The sequence below is a fragment of the Pseudonaja textilis genome, chromosome 1 (assembly GCF_049901715.1).
Source record: "Pseudonaja textilis isolate UNSWEBS1 chromosome 1, rPseTex1.2, whole genome shotgun sequence".
Lineage (NCBI taxonomy): Eukaryota > Metazoa > Chordata > Lepidosauria > Squamata > Elapidae > Pseudonaja > Pseudonaja textilis.
Genome location: NC_141990.1, coordinates 82,536,534 through 82,552,179, shown reverse-complemented (window position 1 = coordinate 82,552,179; position 15,646 = coordinate 82,536,534). Strand labels below are relative to the sequence as shown.

General features: G+C 38.6%; 1 protein-coding gene across 4 annotated transcripts in view; it reads left to right on the top strand.

Annotated features, from left to right (window-relative positions):
- The window catches only part of LOC113439673 (SAM and SH3 domain-containing protein 1), a 571,432-nt gene that overhangs the window by 525,198 nt on the left and 30,588 nt on the right, over nucleotides 1–15,646 (top strand). For all 4 annotated transcript variants that reach the window (XM_087939638.1, XM_087939633.1, XM_026705638.2 and 1 more), the window contains exons 9-10: nucleotides 9,427–9,559; nucleotides 13,457–13,800. In XM_087939638.1, coding sequence (XP_087795764.1) covers nucleotides 9,427–9,559; nucleotides 13,457–13,800 — 477 coding nt within the window. The remainder of the gene's footprint in view (nucleotides 1–9,426; nucleotides 9,560–13,456; nucleotides 13,801–15,646) is intronic.

Below are 15,646 nucleotides of genomic sequence, written 5' to 3'. Positions count from 1 at the left end.
AAACATAACATCATCAAAAGCAGCTTAGAGTCAACATGTTGTGATAATCCGTTCTAAAGTACAATAAATATGTATCTCCCTGGGTTCATTTTATCCATATATAGATTTGTTTATCACTATATATAATTTTGTCTTAGTGAAATAGGTAGCCTTAAGGCAGTTAAAAAATGACTACTAATATTAGCTTCAGCCTTAAAATGTATCTTTTTTTAATCTCACTGTCAGTGCCAAAAAGTAATGTATTATTCCTCCTACTTATTGCCAGCATTTAAATATTTTTTCAGTAAATTAATACATTGTTTCTTGTTATCCTTAACTTCTCAGCTACATTAGTTCTTTCATTTCTTTTTCTGTCTCTCCCCATGTTCAGTACCTACAGAAGAGCATCTTCTAAAGTTTCCATCTTGGTTGAGAATTCTAGTAATTAAAATCTCAAAAATCTCTTCATTGGGGAACATGAGATTAGTAAAAGGCAGCATGGTATGATTAAGTGGCTATGTAGTACATAAAATCTAAATTATATAAGAATTAAGTATGTATTCAACGTATTCTGTTTTTGTTGGGGATGGGCGGAGGGAAAAAATCTAATTCTTTGCTCCATTCCTCACTCAAAGAGAAAATTTTAATTGTATAGTATTTGAATACCTTTCCCCACATCTCTGATTCAAGGAATCAACATAATAGAAGTGTTCAAGCCTTCTAGATGTGCTGGATCACAAATCCAATCATTTGCTCAGCCAGGGCAACAGAGAATTGGGTTACAGAAGACTGAATAATGACAGATATATTCTTCTCCTCAGGAGGGGCTTATGAAAAGCTTTAAGATGGTTCAGAGTGCAATTCACTAGCTAGCTTGCATTAAGCAGTGCAACTCAGGGAGTTCCTTATGACAGAGCGAAGTTATGGCCAATGTCCAAAGCAATCCTACATGAACCAAATGCCTCTCTGACTGCATGTTGCTGTCATGCTCGATTCTGTGCCATCAAATGAAAATAGAATAATAGATCCTTGCCAGTGAGATTTAAATGGAATTGGAAGTTAATAATATGTTCAAACTACATCTGTGCATCTACAGTTTAATTGAGCTCCAGATCCAAGGGTACTGGACAGAACAATAGAGCTTCATTAACACTGTTTTTCCACTGTCTTGCCCTGTAGTTCCTTTCTCATTTCCTACGTGTGACAACTTTCAAATTCTCATTTTATATTCAGTGGGAAAATCAAGGCTTAACAAGTTGAAACAGCCAGCAGGGGATGCTGTAGAAGTAATGAATTTCTTGGACCTCTGCCTCACAGGAACATATATACAAATCAAAATTAAAACTCTCCTCATTTTCAAATATGTGAATTTCATAGTTCCATAGGGAGGAAAAAAATGTATAGTTTTCAGTCATTCCAAACCTGGCATTTTCTAATTCTCCTATGTTATTTGGAGTTGATGGGAATTATAGTCCAAGCTATTGGAAAACCATCAGGATAGGCAACATAATATGCTGAATTTTCAATGAGACCAGGCATTCTTTCTTTTTTGCTATTTCTTAGGGTGATTTCTCTCTGTAACTTAATGAAACTATTTTTAAAACAGAAATGAAAGAATGGCTGTATTATACCACTTTTAAAAGAGTTTTAACCTTATGATTTTAAATGTTGATCAGTCAAATACACATACAGTATTTGTGTGGTGATCTGACAACATATTTACCCCATATAGCATGGAAATATGACATGATTAAATAGTTCCGATGAAATTGGTTTAATAGTTAGTTCTATTAATAGTTTGTTCAAAAAGGGAACTAGGTTTCTATAACAGGACATAACTCTGTAATGTCTTGCTGTGTGTGTGTACATGCATACATACTTTGTGTATGTGTGTGTGTACATATATACACACCCCAGAATCAAGAAGGAACTTATTTGGTAAATGTTTTTTAAGTAAGTGACTGGAACCAATCTTTTGAAACATGTTTCAGAAACTATTCCATTATTGAATCAAGCCCTCAGTTGAAATTACAACATATTCCCATCATGAATACCTAAAAGAAAATCCCTATTTGTTTTATCAGTTAATATTCAGTGTGCTTCTTGCTAAAGTGGCCAGTGGAGCATGCTTGTTCATTAGATGCCAGGTAGACTGGCACACAGTAGAGAACTCTTGCAAATTGATTGAAGAAACTGTTGTTACTGCTTACATGTTAGATGGATGCAGAGTTAAACTATGTTGAATTTTCCATGTTCCATTTCACGTGAGTGTCCTCCCATTTCTTCAAGACCCTAGAAAGTTGATGCAATTTACCAGGTTGAAATTGGGACTTATGGATTTATTTTGTCAATTACATAATTTCAAGCTCAACTGTTGTAAAACTAATAAATGAATTCTATTACATTTTGGAAATGTATAGCTACTCATTGTTCAGATACCATTTTGCTTTTAAGTTCTTAGCAAATATATATATATTTAAAGGAACATAACTCAAGACCTCCATGAAGCTAATAGATGTAAAAAAGTTAGTTTAGTTTTCTGTACTTGACCTTATTTCTTAAAATGTGATATAGTAAACTACAGCCCCAAAATACCTAAATTCAAATCCATTCTCAACTGTGGAAGACAACTGAATGATCTTGGACCCAGCCTCTATAAATGGGTATATATGGATCTCACAGGCCTATTGATATCCAAGAAAATCACTTTTCAAGTGCCTTCCATTCTAGTTTCTTAGAATTGTTAACATAAGCTTTTTAGTAGTTACGTCAAAGCAAACATAATTAAATTTAAAAGAAATGCAGGAAGATAGGACATTTTAAAAATAATAGAATTGCAATAAAATTGCATGTTCTAAGCCGGCATTCTTCTATTTAGGTTCTTCCAGATATTTGGGGTTACAACAGCTCCCATCGTCCCTAACTATTGATCATCCTGTCAGGGATTAATAGGAATAGTAATTGAAAACATCTGGGGGAAAAAATCTTGTTTCTAGGGGAAAAAAACCCTCTTAACCCAATAAAACCAGGACAAAATTGTTAGTCATTCTTTGAGTAATGCTCAGATCTGTCTGTATATCCATCTTTCAATGAGAGCTTTCTGTTCCTTAGCATTTCAAACTCCTTTTGCAGAGGTGCAATCGTGTTTTATGAGTTGCTCTTCTCCACCCATTTTTCAGTCACTGAAATTCCATTGGCAATTATTAAGGAACTGTGGGGGTCAGAAAGTGTCAGTAAACCTCTGGTGCAAGAAAGCTGGCATTGTTTCCTCTCTTCCTGTCTTTGTGCTGAATAGATTTAGTTATAATCTGCAACCTCTTCCGGAGATAGAGAATTATATGGGTAGAAAGCAGCCAATGGGTTGTGTTTTTTTATTCCTTTCCCCCATTTTCTTCATATAGGAAATGGCCATTAGTAAAACGAATGCTCTATCAAGTTGTGTGGCTCCCAAATCCAGTCACTTTGTCAGAAAGTGAAGTCCAATATCACTCACTTAAGTAAACTGTAGATAAGTCTAAAATTTAGAGTTACGCAGCTGAGAAGAGCAGCCCTCAGGGGAGAATTATTCAGAACAGAGTATTAGGCTTCTTAAATGCCAGAGCTGGTAAGTCATCCAGCCTGTCACATAACATTCAAAGGGTGTATTTCCCTTGTTGCAAAGGGGAAAAAAGAACAGGAAGGGCTCCTCTCTGTGGCTATATATGTCATAAGCCAGCATGCTGAGTCTTTTTGATCCTTTCCTTTCCCTTACTTGATGTCTTTTTTGAAGATATGTGCCTTGCTCTGTCAGACATATTTTTTCCATTTTTGATTAAAATTTAATTTTCTAACTGCTTTTTCTCAACAAGATGCATGGTTTTTGAAAAGTTTCCCCCACCTGTTAATTGTTTTTACAAAACAATTATCTAAGCAAGTGAATAAAAGGGTTGGTTAAAAAAATCTACTTGGGGGAAGATAAATACTGTAGTTAATTAAACAAGAGGCAACAATGCCTCTTTAAAATGGACTAGCAAATCCTTCGACCTTTTCCAAGTTGAGCTTGGAAATCTAGCATGTCTAATACAGAACATGTTGTATATAGTGCTGGACTAATCATCTATTTATATTCCTCTGGAATTATTTGAATCCAATACTTAGAAAAGGTTGCTTTTGTACAGGCAAGCTTTGATCTAGATAAGTAGGCAAACAAATGATTAGACTCTCCAAATATGTTAGTTCTGCTTCTCTCATCATTTTAACCAAGCTACTAGGTGGCTAAGAAATCCAGGAACTGCAGCTCCAATACAGAGGGTGTGATGATATCCTGTTGCACAAGCATAATGCAGGTAGTCTTCGATTTACAACAGTTCATTTAGTGACTGTTCAAAGTTAAAACAGCACTGAAAAAAGTGACTTATGACCGTTTTTTACACTTATGACCGTTACAGCATTTCCAGAATCATATGATTTACATTTGGATGCTTGACAACCAGTTCATATTTATGATGGTTGCAGTGTTTTTTGCGACCTTCTGATAAGGTCAACGGGGAAGCCAGATTCACTTAACAACCGTGTTACTAACTTAACTTCAGTGGTTCACTTTACAAATGCGGCAAGAAAATTCATAAAATGGGACAAACTGACTTAGCAAATTTCTTATTTAACAGCAGAAGTGTTGGGTTCAATTGTTGTAAGTTGAGGACTACCAGTACATTGCTATTTCTTTGTGAAAACATTGGACCATCTTATTTAAATGTTAGTTAAAATTGAGAAAGAGGTGTAAGTTTGTACATGTAATAAATACCACAGATTTTTTGGTTATTACAAAACCAGCTACTTTGCTATAGAATGTCCAGCTGACAGAAAAGTGGGCACCTTTAGACTGACGATACTATGGATTAGCTGACACCCCTGTCAGCTAAATTTTTTAGGAAACTGTTTGCAGTACTCTATGGTTTCTGAACTGCTGGGCGGAATAGTTGGGGACCAATATTAGCGGATTTTTTCTTGTTCTTCTAGGTCTTGTCTTGACTTCAACGGTTTTGTGTAATTTCCATTTCTTAACAATGTTTGCCAGAATCAAAATTGCTATCTGGAAGCGATTCTTGTTTTTCTTTTAAATAGCCTTCTCCTGTTTTGTAAGAATGAATTGTATTTATTTTCAAGTCCTCACACAGCTGTTCAGAAGAACTAATGTACATTGAAAGTAGATGGAAGTCCAGTCCCAGCCTTAGAGGGTTCACAGTATTCATTTATCTGTAGAATTATAGGCCTAACAAATCAGCCCCTTTTGGGAATCTCTGAACAACTGTATATGAAGAGTAAGACTCCATTCATATTTGCAGAAATATGTAAAGATTAGATAGCCTTTGTTTACTTGATAATTGAGTGAATTGTACCATTTAAGCAGGGATGCCTAACATGTGCATGAAACTCTATCTCTAGATAAATGCAATAAAATATATTATAAGATATATTTTCTTTATTGAAATGCCGCCTATTTCTTGTAAGTAATCACATAGCCATGAAAAGAAAAATTAGTTGTGATACCGATAGGAAATAAGGTTAAACTAGTATAACACCCCTGAGTTAAGCAGTAATTTGGTATGTTAATTAGTCATTTCTTAGATGGACTTTATTGGCATAGTTAGAAAGCAGATCATGACTGAAGAAGCAATAAATGTAGACAGATCAAGAAACAGAAACCTTAAAATGTGACTTTCAGGAGTTGTTTCTTTAGATAAGGGGTCTTCAAACTTGGCAAGTTTAAGACTTGTGGACTTCAACTCCCAGAATTCCTCCTTCAGACATGTTAGCTCAGGAATTCTGGGAGTTGAAGTCCACAAGTCTTAAACTTGCCAAGTTTGAAGAGCCTCGCTTTAGATGGTAAATACGTACTTCCCCAAATTATATGAATAAGCTTGGCTTGAGATACAGAATTCAGTGGAGTCACACCTTGCAGAGAAAACTGAAAACTATCCCTCTTTTACGAAGATCATATTAGCAACTGAAACAGTTTCCTGACTTCTAATCCCACTTCGTTAATGAAGAAGCACAGAGAACTTCCAGGCAAACTAGGTTGGGAAGCTTTGGACCATCTGGCAAAAGTTTTGTTTCCGTTTATTGTTGGAGAACTCCACAACTACAAATGCTCTTGGTCTGATTTTCCCTGTGCTTTTTCATCCAGCATTGACCCACTTTTTGCTGATATTAGAACGCTGCTGATGTGTCAGAGATGCACTTGTTCCAAAAGAAGCTGGGAAAAAGAGTCCGCCTTCCTATATTTGCCAAAAGTGAGCCCTGTTGGCCTTGTACTATTTTGCTGGCGGCTGAATAGCATGCTATCTCTTTAAAGCAGGATAATTTTCTGAACTAGCTTGGTCAATTTGTTATGGTTTAAAACTGTGGAGCCAGCTGTCTGCAATCTGATGTAATGTTGCCATGGAAACTAGAAATGAAACACTTAAGCATTCACTACAGAATTTCTGCATCCGACATTAGCCAAAATAATTAAGACTTGAGCCATTAGGGGCTTTTGAATGAAAGGGGTGGGGGCTTACAGTGTGGTTGAAAACCAAGCTGTTCCTGTTTACAGTATTCCATGTGTTTTCTTCTTTGAAATATGCAAAGAAATCACTCTGTAGAATGACACGTTGTGGGGCCCTCTTTTTTTTTTTCCTATTTTTTTGGCACAGAGTTACTGGCTATGTCGAAACATTTTCAGGCAGAAAGAGGCATGCATGTCTGTAGATGCAAACAACTCAAAGTTGTGGAATTGGAAGCATTCTGACCACTGAGTGGGATAGCCAAAGTGCCACATGCTGTAAAATGTTCCCTTTTGGTATTAATATGCAAACGCCTTTTTGTGTAGGGAATTACTTAACGTCGGGCCAGTTCATACATTTCCTATAACACATGTGCATTCAACGCAGCAGAATCTCAGAAGAGCATTTTTCTCGGAAAATGTTTATACATATGCAAAGAGAAAGAGTGTATCTGTAAGGATTTTTAAAATGTCCTATTTTATTTTAGAGTCCAAGCAGGACAATATATTATATTTGCACATAAAGCTAAATTGTTTGAATAATGGCCCAAAGCACTGTAGAGTGAAACTGAGACATCCAGATCACAAGGAATAATCCTTTGATCCTGGTCAGACTCGACTAGAATTCTGTGTCCAGTTCTGGGCACTACAGTTCAAAAATGACAATGGCAAAGGTGAGCCTCCAAGATCATTGAAAGACTGTGGACCAAGTCCTATGCACCCTCAGAAGGGGAAGTAGGGGGCAATTGATCTGCTTTGTCCCATGTGGCTAGTGTGATACATAAGTAAAGGTTTCAGGTGTGAAACATACCTCCATGTGTGGTGCCTTCGTTACCCGAAGACAATTCTCTGGTCATTGGCCAGCGTGACTGTACACCAAGGTGCATGGAGCACGGTTACCTTCCCAACGAAGTGGTGCTTATTTATCTACTTGCATTTGTATGCTTTCAAACTGCTCAGTTGGCAGGAGCTGGGATGAGTTCAGGGGTGGGATTCTACCAGTTTGCACCTATTCGCTAGAACCGGTTATAAACATTCTAAGCAGTTCGGAGAAGAAATTACTGGCCTAATCCTGTAAGGAAGGCAGGAAGGAAACATTCTGGTATCGCTTACAGAAACTGCCTCTCTGTTAACCCTTAGTACATTCTTGGCAGGACTAGACTTCCTGTATCTGGAACTTTCCTCGAGTTCTTTTCCCCTCCTTTGCTGGTACTTGCTTGTGTGGAGTGACCATTCAAAGTTACAATGGCACTGAAAAAAGTGACATGACCATTTTTCACACTTACGACTGTTGCAGCATCCCTACAGTCATGAGAGGCCAGGCGAAGAGATACGTGCCTCGATGTGAGTGATATTGAGTTGGCCACGTCCAGCCAATAACATGACTGCCAAGCCACGCCCACCAACTTAGCCACACCCACAGAACCGGTTGTAAAAAAATTGAATCCCACCCCTGGATGAGTTTACAGGAACTTACCCTGTCCTGCGTTTCTCAGGTCTCAATCCTGGGCTGTCTTTAATTGCTGAGCCATCGCGTCCCCAGCTTGATACATAGGGACATTATATACATTTGCTGTTAAATAAGGCCTATTTTGTCTGACTTAAAACACAGCTAGACAATAAGGCCCAATTTCAACCTGGTAACTGAAATGCCCCAAAGTTCACCCACAGGAAGTTGCTCTTGGGGTTCTGAGCTGGGGGGACTGGAACTGGGATGAATTGATCAGGGCTGTGTGTGAAAGCAAAGGCCGAAATAGAGCCTTTGGGGAGTTCCAGCTGGAATCTTCTCCGCTCCTTGGAATGCAAGCCTTGTACAGTGGCAGTTCTGTACTGTAAAAGCCAAGAGTGAAGTCCCCCTCTTCTTTTTTTTTCCCCCTTCTTTCTTTTGGTCTCCCCCTTTCTACTTTCACACACAGAAATTCTAAATGGGGCCAAACAGAGGAAGTAGCATATTGAGCGCTGGGTCTGGCTTGAAAATGAGAGCTCTGATTTGGTTCACAAGGAATGGATTGTTTCAGGCTGTGGTGTCACTGCTGCTGGAGAGGGAGGATTCTTTCTGTCTCTGTAATGCTGGATACTTGAGGGAAAACAGCTGGAATGGAGCAGGCAGCATCTGATGTGAGACCAGATGGGAAGCTGGGGAATATGGGCTAAACTAAAAGCCTGCAAAGGTCAGAGTTTTCCTTTGGTCAATTCTTGAGGAATGCTCGGTCTATATTAACAGACAATCTTGAGAATCTTTAGAATGAGAAGCCCGGGATGGGGGATAAAGAGAAGGAAAAAAAAATCTATGACTATAACTAATAAAATACATCGGAGTGGAGAGGATGAGCTCTCCTCTTCGTTTCCCTCCCCTCCCCTCTCTCCCTCTCTCTCCCCCTTCCCATCTCCTCATTTTTGCTGCTGTTGCTGTTTTTGATTTTCCCTGTTAAGGCTGGAAAAAAGGAGTCAATGAGAGTGTTTCAATTCAGCGCAGAAAAGCAGTTTCTAACCAGGCTTTTCAATGTGAAGTTTCGCCAGGCCAGGAAGACCATTGCCTGACCCAAACCACAGCAGCTTAACTAACAGGGCTCAGAGTGCTAGGACAGTGTCCTGCCTGGGCTGTGTAGGAAAGCAACGTGGAGATTGCTATTATCACACAATGTGCCAAGGCAGAGAGGACGATGAGGACTGGAACACGTTTCGGTGTCTGAGGTCTCACTTTGTGCTAATTTAGAAGTGAAATGGTATGTTTCATTCTTTTTAAAGTACTCTGTGTGCGTGTGGGAGGGAGGGAGAAGAAATTGTGAATATTCAGGATGAGAGAAGAACTGTTTCAGGTTTCAGGATTTGCCTTGTTTTAGGACTCTGGAAAAAGAGACGCTTCCCTGCCTTGAGCTGTGCAACTATTCCTCTCCTAACATTTCCTTTTGCTTCCCTGCCAGTCAAGAGAGCAATCCGATGATGAATCAGAGGAATCAGTGAAGTTTAAGAGACTGCATAAGTTGGTCAACTCAACTCGCCGAGTGAGAAAGAAATTAATTCGAGTGGAAGAAATTAAAAAGCCCAGCACTGAAGGTAAGAATTGGCAGCTTTCACGAGAAGATGTGCAGGGTAGCGGTCAGAATGGCACGGTGGGAAAGAGAGGGCGGGTGTGCCATCCCTTTGGAAAAAGCGTATGAGAAACTTGCCAGAGGAAAGAAAAGAAGAAACATTTGGTGGCCCTCTGAATTGATTTTTTTTTATGCCCTGTGCTCATATAAATCAGCCGGATCAGAATAGCTCTTTGCATTAGCGGTCTGAATTTATGGCTGTACTGTATTGTACACTATTTTCTAGATACTGTTACCTACTGTGGGTTTGTGTGTGTGTGTGTGTGTGTGTGTGTGTGTGTGTGTGTGTGGCTGAGTAGTCTTGCTTCTTTTATTGCAACATAATTTATTGGGGACAGTCTCCAGTGAAAAGGCTATAGAGAGGTTATTATTGGTAGATGGATGGACTGTATCAGACGAACTTTCGCCACCTTCCCCCTACCCTCCCATCCTACAAAAATCTGCAATCCCAAAGGGACTTTTTTTTGGGGGGGGGGGGTGCACCCGGAGCAGAAAGCGCTATCAGCCAAGCAGAATTCTTCCTGAAACTGGACAGAATCAAGAAAAAGGGCTCCCTGGTCCCATAATCTTGCCTACCAAATTGATTAGAATTCTTAGTTCTGCCTTTATCAGTATAGTAGGAGAATAAGTGAGTATTATACACTTTTCCAGGAAGTGACTAATGTTTCATGAAATTTTCATTAATGAAATGTAATAGCGAGTACCAGATTAAGAGTTTGCAGGGAGCAGAGTACAAGTAAGAGCAAAAGATACATTACCCTTCTGATTTAAAAAGGTTTTCTTTTTTTTTCCTAAAGCCTCTGTCACTTTTCCTCCTGCAAGTTCTAAAGCCAAGAAATGTGACTCGTAAATGAGCTGTGTGGTTCGGGAGGGATGAAAAACTGTAAGAGAAAATGGAAGTGGGGCTTATCCCATAGGGTTAGAAAGCGAGTCAGTTTCTCCTGGGATGCTGAAACATCTGCTTGACCGAAACCACACCCTTCAAGTTTGGCAAATGGTTCTTTCAGCAGGAACGATGAGCTTGTCAGAAAATAGACACGTATCACTTGAATAGAAGTCAGAGAATGCCACAATTGATTCCACAGTAGAGGGAGATTTTAGCCCTTTAAAGTAAAATATAGTGAGTTTCACTTTTATAATATTTATTTGGAACTGATTTTAAAAATAAAATAACAGATAGACATTAAATATTATTCTGTGGCAATAACTAATTATTATTCTAATATTGTTATTTTTCTATTATTCTGCAGCAATAACTAATAACTAACTAGTTATATATATTTAAATTCAGGAGAGGAAAAGAGAGGCCTGATAGAGATGTGATTGGGTTGGGGTTTGTTTGTTTTTGGGGTGATAATGAACTATTGTAAGTCGAGAACTACCTGTACCATTTTCCTGTGAACATTTACCAAACCCTTATATTTTTTACAATATATACAGTATATATATAATTTTAAAATAATAAATTAAGGCTATATGCAGACTTATCCGTATTTGGCCCGGGAAGAAAGATCAACAGAGGATAGGAATTTATCTTGACATACATAGACACACTATATTTGTAGTAAGTGTTGGATTTGACCTCTAACTCAAAGCATTTTTTGTGGCTGAGACCAATGCACTTTTGGTCATTTGCTATGGTGATACATCGCCTTAATAGCTTATTATTTTGATGACTCTGTTGCAAGTCAAAAGGGGGCATTTCAGCCTTCATCAGCATCAAAATCTGATCTTTTGATGGGAGCCAGTTGTAGGTAGGTCTATGTTTGACTCCACTAGTTGCCAATTTGTCTTCAAGCACAAGCCGGAATGCATTTGAGACCAGATTACTAGAACACAACATCTGCCATTTTCTTTGCTCCCCAACCTTCCAATGCCATAACTATACCTAGATTCTGGCCTTCCTATTTTGGAGAAGTCCTCATAGACACATCTCTGATGCCATTAGGCAAAGGTGTTCCCACAGTAAATTCTATTCCTTTCAGCTTTTCACAATTGGATTTTGTTTTGTATTCTTAGGATTGAAATGTAATCATTTTAAGTAAGGTTAGTTTATTTTCTGTAGAGCTTTAGTCTGCAGAATAATGCAAATATGTGACTGTTAATTTTTAGTATATTTAATCTTTTAGTTATCTGCTCTTCCAGCCAACATTTGAAAAATGTTTGTGTTTCTTTTTTTCTCATACAATGAGTAGTAGCTCTTGCTATTCTATAAATATGTAGACATTTCTTGCTGTGACCTTTCTAAGTACAACATTAGCCTTTTTAGAGTTGACAAAACCCAGTGCATACTTTTCAGGATTTTACTTGAGAGGAGAATCAAATTAGTGTACAAAAACTGAGTGAATGTATTGCAAGTTTTGAGTTTAATCCAAATGAAACATTCGAGTTAAAAGTCAAATATTCAATGTATTTTGTTGGATTCTTTCCCTACTATATCTTGTTCTACTGTCAAAGTGGATAAATATATCACAATATGGTGTGGGTTTTTCCCCTCTACTAATAAGCAGAAGGAGGAGGAAAGGAATTTTTAAAAATACAGCTTTTCAAATAGAGTATTTCTATTCATATATTACTTTCACTATATTCGGCTTGACTATAGGTATAGAGAGAGAGGATAGGTTATGATACTTATCATTTTCCTTAACTCCTCCATGTAATCATAGATGTGCAACTTCCCTAGTTTTGTCCTTTCTTACTTAAAATGTCACATTCTGTAAGAAAAACTCCCTCAGACAGAAATTCTGTCCACTGTTTTGCAAGATTATTGCACACAAACGTCACAGGCAATAAATTCAACAATTGATGACACTATTTTAAGCCCAAACTACCTATTTCTAATGTTAAATTCATTTCTTTGGCATCGTTGACAGTTGTGTATATTAGAAACAAAATAGACTATATCCAGAGCTGCTGCTGCTGCTGGCTCCTTCTTACACTCCTTTAAATATATGAAAACTGACACCGCATTCCCCTTTCATTCATAAACTCAGTCTTCTGCATCTGGTTTTCCTTTGATCTTCCTATCTATTTCTCATTTTACTTTATTAACTGCGTATAAATAGTTGAATTTATTCTTGCATAGTAAATTCTATTCCTTTCAACTTTTCACTATTGGATTTTTTTTTCTTTTTTGTATTCTTAGGATTGAAATTTATTTTCAGTTAGGTTAATTATTTTATGCACAGATTTGGCCTTTTCCAAAAAATCATCTATTACTGTTGAGACACCCATCAATAGGCCAGTATTGCTTCTATGCATCTGTTTTATTCCTTGATGGTGCCCAGATTCTTCTGTTCTTCAACTACAAATAGTCCTCGACTTAACAACAGTTCATTTAGTGACTATTCAAAGCTACAACAGCACTGAAAAAAGTGACTTATGGCTGTCTTTCAAACTGATGACGGTTGCAGCACTCCCATGGTCATGTGATCAAAATTCACATGCTTGGCAACTGTGACTCATATTTATGGTGGTGCAGGAGTCATGTGATCCCCTTTGGTCACCTGACAAGGTGGGGAAGTCAGACTCACTTAGCAACCCTGTTTTTAGTAACACGGTTACTATACTTGACAATTGCTCTGATTCATTTAACAACTGTGGCAAGAAAGGTTACAAAATGGAGCAAAACTCACTTAACACTTAGCAACATAAATTTTGGGCTCAATTGTGATCGTAAGTCAAGGACTATCTGAATTAACTTATCCCCACACGTATTTGGTCGAACAAGACTAAGAAGTCTTCACTTTGGGATATACACCTCTCCCTCCTTCCCTCCCTCCCTCTACAACCCCTCCCTCTCTTCTTTTGTTGCAACCATGTTAGCTACTGAGAACTAATATAGTGGCATATTCCCTTTCAGGTGTGGATGATCACTCCTTTGATACTCCCACAGGACCAGATGGTCGACCTGCACTTTACTCTGGAATTCACAAGAAACCATTCATTTTGGATAATTCCTGTGAAAAACAGCCAGATAATGAAAGTGATTCACTGACCTTATCTCCATCATCCAGCTACCTGGACACTTGGGGTACAAACAGGAAATTGCTGAAGACCTTCAGTAAATCTGATAGTCGTGGCCTTATAAAACCGCCCAAAAAGCTTGGGACATTCTTTTCTTATCCAGAAGAGGATAAAATACCCAAAGTTTGTCGTTCTTTAACGGATGGAGAAATGAAGAACCTTGGCTCTCTCAGTCATGGGGTAAGTAAAGAAAGCATTTGCTTTTATGACAGCAGGTGCAAGCATCATGTCCTGGTATCTTTGGAGGAAATCCAAAGTGTCAGGAAGCAGATCCGGCTAAAAAAGGCAGATCCTAATTATTCATGTTCTAGAGCTTTTCTCTGTCAGCGTCCTGCTAGGAAAGGTGTCTCGCCTTCCATCTGCGATCTGCAGCTGCTTCATCACAAACCCAAGAGGCTAGGAAGAGGTGGAAGCTGTGGCTTCTCAAACAGAAGGCTTCGAGGGTGCAATTCAGTCAGCGAGTTCAACATCACATATGTGGTGGAAAGAAGCCTGTACAGTCACCTCAACCTATCGCATCTGGTGCGGCCCGTGACTGACAGAACCTTGAGCAAAAGTGAAGAACAGGAGTTGAGGCGGTGCCTACTGGAGGAAGAGGCGGCGGCAAAGAGGAAGTGGGCTTCTACAGTCGACCGCTGTACAAAAAGGGTTCTTTTGAGAATCCACCAAAAGTCTGTGAGTTTTCACCAAAGGTGGCCACAAGCTCCCATGAGGTTGCAGTCAGCATTGCTTGGGGTTTGTTTGCTTTTCCCCTCATTGTGAAGTTTGAAAGGTTTACCATTTCATTGCCTTTCTCTTCTCTCCCCTCAATCTTCTCCTAATTATTGGCCAATGAGATTTTCTAATAAATATTGAGACACGCTATTCTCATTCCTTGTTCCTAAACTGACAACATTTTAAGGGAAAATCCTTGCCTTTTAGAATCAACTAAATACGAGAAGGACATATGCGGACAGAAAATGGCTTTTATGTTCCATATTTGCTTGAATCAACAATATTAAGAAGAAATAAATAAATAAATAAATAATGTAACTAAATACATGGAGAGAACCAGTTTGTCTAGTCACTAATGGTTAAGGTATCGGGCTAGAAAGTGGGAAAGTGGGAGTTAGCCATGAAAACCAGCAGGGTGACCTTGGGCCAGTCACTCTCTTTCAGCCCAACTCACCTCACAGGATTGTTGTTCTGGGGAAAATAAGAGGAGGAAATGGAAACTCAGGTTTACCACCCTGAGTTATTTATAAAAATAATAAAGGCATGAGAAATCAAAAATAAATATAATTTTAATTAACGTCAGTTGTACAGTGCATTCAGATGATAGATTCTGAACTGAGGAACTGTGGGGTGGTTCAAATGATGCTTTCTGGCCCATCATATGGAGAAAATTAGAGTTTTAGAGATACAGAATTTTAGGAAGGTAGGTCATCATTCGCCTTTCTACCCTAGTAGGTTGACAAAAAAGCTCACCCGTTGCCTCTAAATTATGGTTTGGAATACCTTCTCAAACTGGCGCCATGTGACTGATGAAAAGGTGCTGTGAATCCTTCCTAAAAAGGAGTAGAAATACTATATAGATCAAACTAGAGCAGGATCTTCATCTCTGGTTTTGTTTTGTTTTGTTTGGCACTTTTTATATCTTTCCAAATATTCCATATGTATCTGATATGTTTGTTTTTTCTGTGCTTACTTCCATATTTCTCCAGAGCAGCCTCTGATCAGAGCAGCCTACCTTAAGCCTCTGCCAGCATCTTTGCTCCTTAATAAACTCCGATTTCCTCAAGCCCTTTAGAAAGACTTGCAGCAAGACAATTTCATCAGAGAAGAAAAGGAGGGTGGGGGGATCATTTTCATTGCTTTTTTTGGCACGGTTGCAAGGCTGCAAGCCCACCAACCAGCTCATTATGCTGCATATGACAATATCCAGGGAAAGCAATTCCCTTGCATTGCAATCTCGGCATAACTGTGGCTTTCCCAGCTGCCAAGCTAGTAGTGGTGATGAGTGGGTGATGTGGAGAAATGAAATGTC